This window comes from Equus przewalskii, chromosome 15 (genome assembly GCF_037783145.1).
Source record: "Equus przewalskii isolate Varuska chromosome 15, EquPr2, whole genome shotgun sequence".
Lineage (NCBI taxonomy): Eukaryota > Metazoa > Chordata > Mammalia > Perissodactyla > Equidae > Equus > Equus przewalskii.
In genome coordinates, this window is record NC_091845.1 from 77,380,674 (window position 1) to 77,387,123 (window position 6,450).

A 6,450-nucleotide genomic window follows, 5' to 3' on the forward strand; every position below is an offset into this window, starting at 1 on the left:
GTTCTGGTATCATTTCATTATGTTGATGCTGTAGTTTATCACCACTTGTAATGTTATATTCTAATGTAATTCATGAAATTGAATACTTAGTAGCTTTCTGCTTTTGTTTTGTTCTTACTGATCGTCTTCCTTCTTATTATCTCCCACGGGGACTTATACTTAGTAAGAAAAAAAATCAGCTATGAAAGTGCTAAAAGTGTTTTATAGTTGATTCTTTGGATCCATCTCAGATGTAGATGGATACCACGGTGGGTCCATCAGCAACAACAGCAACAGCTATCATGTATTAGGAGTTTATTGTACCACTGAGCACTGTACTTAACTTTACATCTTATCACTTAGATTGTTTTAAGCAACAAGTAACAAAAAATCCCAATTGAAGTGGCTTAACCACTAAGAAATTTCTTAGTCTTACCCATTAAGTCCTAACTTCTACAGTTGGTTAGTTCAGCATCTCAACGTTGTCATCAAGGACCATCCAACCGCTCAGCCATCTTCAACAAGATGATTGCTGTGTTCCTCAGGCTTGTCCCCTCCTGGTCACAGATGGGCCACAATAGCTCAGAGCCTCATGTTTCTATCTCACAGTGTCCAGAGGCAGAAAGAGCTGTTTCTTTCACACTAAGAAAAGAACCTTATCTAAAGTTACTCCGAGCTTCCCCTGGAACACGGGGCTGCCCAGGAGTAGCAGTAGAATCAGGGTCCAGTTTGCATAGAAGTAAATAGAGAGGATGGTTCTTAGACCAGCAAGTAAGTGTTTGCTACAGTCTTGTTGATCCTCACGTCAGCCCAGCATGGCTATATTCCCATTTTACAGCTAGTGAAACTGAGGCTCAGGAAAGTTAAGTGCTTTGCCCAACATTACACAGCTGATTAGTGAGGGGGCTTTAAATCCCGGCCCCACCATTGTAAGTATTCTTTTAAAATTATGTGGATTAATAATTATATTTGTGATTTGTGAACAATAAAAATCAGTTTGACAGGTATAAATGTTTATGTTCTCTCTGGATGGAAGGCTCAGTACATGAGAAAGGTCATTGTCAGCATCCTGTTCCTGTCTTTTCTACCTTAGTATCATTGGTTCTCTTCCAACAGTGATAATGCAGTTTTTTCGGAGCCCCGGGAAGTTTCCATGAGATCTTAGTCAATACTTGACCATCCTTCTTAAATAGTACCCCCGTCCCCCACACCCACACACTCTACCCCTTCCCAGCTTTATTTTTGTCTATTAAAGAATGCCAGTCTTTCTCGTACTAAATGTTTCACTTGTCCATTTTGTTTACCCTGTACCAGTATGTAGCCTCCATAGGGCAGAGTTTTGTCTGTTTTGTTCACTACTATATTCAGAGCTTCTAAAACAGTGTCTGACATTTAATAGGTGGTCAGTAAATACTTGTTGAATTGATGAAATAAGACTCATGAGAGATTATCCAGGGAAAATTATAAATACTTAATGATACTATGTGGTATTTGTCACGTGTTAAAATTTTATGTTTTTAACTTTTGAAAAATGATTTTCTTTTATTATTTTCTAGGGAAAATCCAATTGTTGGGAAAACATCTTAGAGTTTGGCCAATTGATTCAGAAGAACTGGAAAATATTATTTTTGTTGGAGTTTTTCAATTCATCATATATTTTGTTCATAGTATTTAAGAATGAACATTGGCTTCAATGTCATCTGTATTCACATTGTATTTAATATTTAATAATTGAAATTAACTCTTTGGGAATCCTGGTATTGATGTATTACTAGAGAATTTGAAACCCAAGATTCCCTTCATATCTTATGTGTTAAAAGCCATGTTTCTGCCACTTCTTTTTAATAGAAAGAATCTTCCTAAAGAAGCTTTGTAACAAAAGGAGAACTCCTCCATAGCAAGAAACCATCTCTTCTTGTAACACTGCGTGTTCTGTGGACTTCTCACTACCATTAGTGCCTGCTCTATACTGCCAATATTGTGTTTTACTAGAGAATCCCAACCCATGACAATCCAGAGTTTCCATTTCGTTCTTCCAGACCTTCCCTCTTTAAAAAAGAAAAAAGGGATTTTCCCCTAGTCCGTTAGTCATTGCAGATTATGTTAGGGACAGTGACAGAAACTTTGGAAAACTGCCAGAGCATCCTTGGAAGTTAGTAGATCATTTTGCCTATTTAAAGATGTAAACAGAACTCAGACAGGAGGAATCAGGGAACGTGTACTATTTTGTGCAGCTTGTTTACATTTGGGAGAGTGATGGCAGATGAAATAAAATGAGACCACTAAATTTTTTTCATTGTTTTAAATATCAGGTACTCATTTTCTTGATTTGAGAGTTCAGGTTAACATGATTCTAAGAACATCTCTTCTGAAAAGGAAGAGAGTATAGAGTGAAAGAAGGTGGTGGGAAAATCACTTGACTTCACCATTACTCCACATTGTTCTAAGGGTCACCATCAGGATGCCCTCCTCCTGTGGGAGGTTGAGAACTAACTCAGAACAGTCACTCGGCGCACTTTAACCCTCTGGGCTGCCCAGAGTCTACTTCAGATACCCCGTGGTGTCTAATCTTATGATCAGTTGAATGATCAGTGTTTAAGTCTAGAAATAGTACTTTCCTGAAAATGTTTATATCTCGTTGCTGTTTCCTTATGGCCTCCCAGCCAAATGGAATTTGGGCAGGCAACTGTTGGAATCTTATTTTTCCCTAATAATTTACTTTTATCCTAAAAACCATAACTGTAAATAAGCAGTCGAAGCAAGTTGCCACCTTGATGTTAAGAGGGATATACTTTGCTTCATCAGTATTAAAACCGTGGTACTCTTATTTTGTCTTTTTAAATTCAGAACATTTTCTAGATGTGGTACTTTGAACCTTGGAGTATTTACACGTGTTTCTGTTTAAAACTGTGACTTATTAATGTAAGTCTAGCTAGCCATGCTATTTTTGTTTCCCTGAGCATAAGCTATATTTCAAGACACAGTTTGCCACTTATGTTATTGGTGAGTAATTGTTTTTAAATTATATTTTACTAGGTAATTATTTTTAAAGACCATTGACACACAATCAGAATTTTTCCATAAATGATTATAACTGAGCAATGTATTTCTCTAAATGACTTGTAGAAATCAGTTGGTTTTATTTAAGAATCAGTGCTCGTCTGCATTATGGTAGGTTATTCCTGGACCATTTTGAAGACAAGTTTGAAAGAGTCCTTTAAATTTTATGAATTTTAGATTCCATAAACTACACTGATTTATAAATGTGAAAGAATTTAACCATTTAATAAATTTCTCATTGTTGAATTTGATTCAGATTAAAGTTCCTCTTAAGAGTCTCTGAAGTGTCTATCTGAAAAGGACATGTGAGCATTGCCAGGTACCACTCATTACTCTTTAGTGGCTTTTTTAATCCTCTGCTGTTTTTTCAAGGCAGAAGAAATATTCCTCTAATATTTCTAATATCAAATCCCCAATTATGATTGTTTTTAAAGATCACGAAATTTTTATCAGAGGGACCAAGGCTGTGTGAACACATAACTCTGAGTTTAAAGGGAAGAGTTCAGTCATCTCGTTATTTTCTTCACATGACATTCTTAAACAGCCAGTTTGACTGGAATTAACCAGCTTGACATAGCTTAAAAAGAATTAATGTGAAATTAATTTTCTTGGAAAGTCTTCTCAAATAAGAGACCATGTCAGTAGGACCCTAAGATAACCAGGGTACTTGCTTCCAAGGGCCTCGTTCCTCTGCTGATAGTATGAGTACTTTGATTTTTACCAACTGGTCTGCTCTCTCTGCCTTTTCCACACTTGAAAAAATATATGGCAGCTCACTTCACCCTAAAAACTCGAAAACCCCAAGAAGAAAAGAAAGGATGATATGGAGAAACTCTTGCCATAAATGCCAGTTCTGGTTCTTAGTTTAACTATTTCCATCAGTTGAAATTGTGGTGATCTGTCACTTGTTTTCTTGTTGTTATTGTTTGTTTTGTTTTTTTGTTTAGCAAAGTTTTTTACTCCCAGGAATATAATTTATCAAATTGAATGATTTTATTTGCCAAAGAAATATGTTTATAATATCACGGGTAATGGTTAAGTGTCAAAACTAGGCTTTCCTCATTATACAAAAAAAAGTGACGAATTATGTAGCTTTTGTTTCTGTTTCTGAAGCCTAATTTCATTCATTTATCAGAAAGGCTCATTCATGCCACGTTTTAGCAAACCAATTTTTTTTTTTAAGTAAAAGCACCTTTAATTTGTTCTAACGGTACATCCTGTAAAGACAGAATGCTATCAAGCCTTTTAGGTGTCCTTACGGTGTGTGGAAAATACGGGACTCATTCTAGAGTTAAATTACCAGTCTTGATCAATTATCTGCTTCCATTTTTTTAACTTGGAAATTAATATGTTGTTAGTAAATATTGGTTTTTACAGTGTCCAGTTTGAAAATGTAAGTTATCAGAATTTAATGTAGTGAATTTGTGTAACCATGTTGTATTGTTGGGAATGTATTTTTATTTAAATTTTATTTTCTTATCAAGAGTATTATAAAAATTAAAAACTTTTGTAACTGTCGCTTGGAAATAACTCAAATAAATTACAAGAAGCCTGTCTGTTTTTTGTGAGACTTTACTTTCTTACCGATTTAAGAATTCTTTCTGTTTAAAATGATTGTACCTTGCCTACTAGTAAGGGAATGGCGGAAGTGAGAAGTCCTCGATACAGAGGAGCGAAGCAATCTGGAAGGGACTCAGTGTTCTTTTCTTACGTCTAACCAGGCTGATTTTTGATGGACTGTGGTCGTCATTCATTTATTCATTCAGCAGACTTGTTTTGAGGACCTCCAGGGTGCAGGCACCATGCAGGATCCCACCCCTGCCTAGAGCCAGGCACGTCCAGTGTATGGAATATATTCCACTCCTGTCTGGATAAATAGTTTACAGCTGAGTTTTTCAGCCTATGTTCAACTCTTTGAAGAATCCTACGTTCCACTCTTCTCAAAGAAGTCAACATCAGAGCCTCTGGTTACTCAGGTCCTGCATTGACTCCTGCAGGTCAGTCTACCCAGCAGCTTGACTTTCAGTGCGTCCTTCTGGATGTTAGAATTTGACCATGTTGTGTCATTTTGCTGAATTGTCTAGAGAATATAAAGTGACAGCACCAAAGACCAGGTTCGTCAGTAAGTTGTGCCAGAATCCTCCCCTATTAGTGCCTCTTAGCATCCCTAATTAAACCTCCATAAAACTTAGCCCCTGTGATTCCAGAAGAGTTTCAAGTTAAAGAGGAAGGAATAGGCTTCTCAATCTCTAAGGATCTTATTTTTATAAAAACACCAGAATCCTGCTTGTGGGAGCCCATGTATTAGAATAGAACTTGTCAGAAACATGAAAGACTCAGGGTTCTCCTCTATGATGTAAACAAGCTAGTTCTTTAGAGAGAGCGGGGACCATCCTTTAGTTGGGTTTCCTTTTCCAAATTGCGTGATTCCAAAACAAGAGACACTGAGGCCAAGCAGAGTCCCTTTTTGGGGCCACAAGCATAAGAAACAAGACATGGCTTGGCACTGCTGGGTTCCAGCCGCTGGCATAGGTTTCTCTACTACTCCAAGTCAATGGCCAGTGCTGACCCTTCAGAGAATAACCTATTTTAGGTAGACATGACATACTTCAAATAAATTGACCAGTGTTCAGAGAACTTTGGTCTTGATTCCTCATACACATCCTCACCTGAGGTTTCTTTTTTTGGCTTGTCATTTTGCCATTTGACTTCTTGGTTTGGTGACACCATTTACCACCATATTTTAAGCTGATGCCTATATTTTATATTAACAGCAGAGAAGGTGTAACCTGTTTAATTAAGTTGAAGTCCTATCAAGATTTGTTTAGTTTTCTGCCTACTATTTGAAATCCTCCTCGTACCATCAAAACCTTTGTGCTTTCTTTGTACTGATCTACTTTTTGACTTGGAGTTCAGTCTTAGATACGGGAAGTTTTTGCTCATCAAGGAAGAATTTGTCTGTCTGGTATTAACAGCATTGTTTTCCAAATTTAACGTAGTTCTAAACTCCACTGAGAACTGAGAAGGCCACATTGCTTGCACTGTTAAAGAAGCACCCATCATTTTAGGTAGATTCTCAATGAAGATGAGGTGAACGACCCCAGAGAGGCATGTCAGAATCTCCCTGAGGCGAGGGAATGTTCCAGGGAGGGAAGGTATAGAGTTTGAAAAGACACAGTCGATATTATAACTTTACACTTGAAAATGCAAATAAACACCTATTTTTGTAATTCAAACTACTGGAAAATCTTGACAAAATCTTACTGATACAGATGCGTAGATGAGACCATGGTTCTCACCTGGAGTCCCTTTCCAATATGGAGCCTGAGATATTTGTGTTAATGTGAGGCATTTGTTTTTAAAGTTTGGAAATCACTGGAATCTGAGATAAGGTAAATTCTAAATCCTGAC

The 6,450-nt window shown here is 37.0% G+C and overlaps 1 protein-coding gene across 3 annotated transcripts in view; it reads left to right on the forward strand.

Annotated features, from left to right (window-relative positions):
* Window positions 1–4,595, forward strand: part of RASA2 (RAS p21 protein activator 2) — a 109,204-nt gene extending 104,609 nt beyond the window's left edge. For all 3 annotated transcript variants that reach the window (XM_070577575.1, XM_070577574.1, XM_070577577.1), the window contains one exon: window positions 1,536–4,595. In XM_070577575.1, the coding sequence (XP_070433676.1) occupies window positions 1,536–1,566 (31 nt within the window). In that variant the 3' untranslated portion in view covers window positions 1,567–4,595. The remainder of the gene's footprint in view (window positions 1–1,535) is intronic.
* Window positions 4,596–6,450: the final 1,855 nt, after the last annotated feature.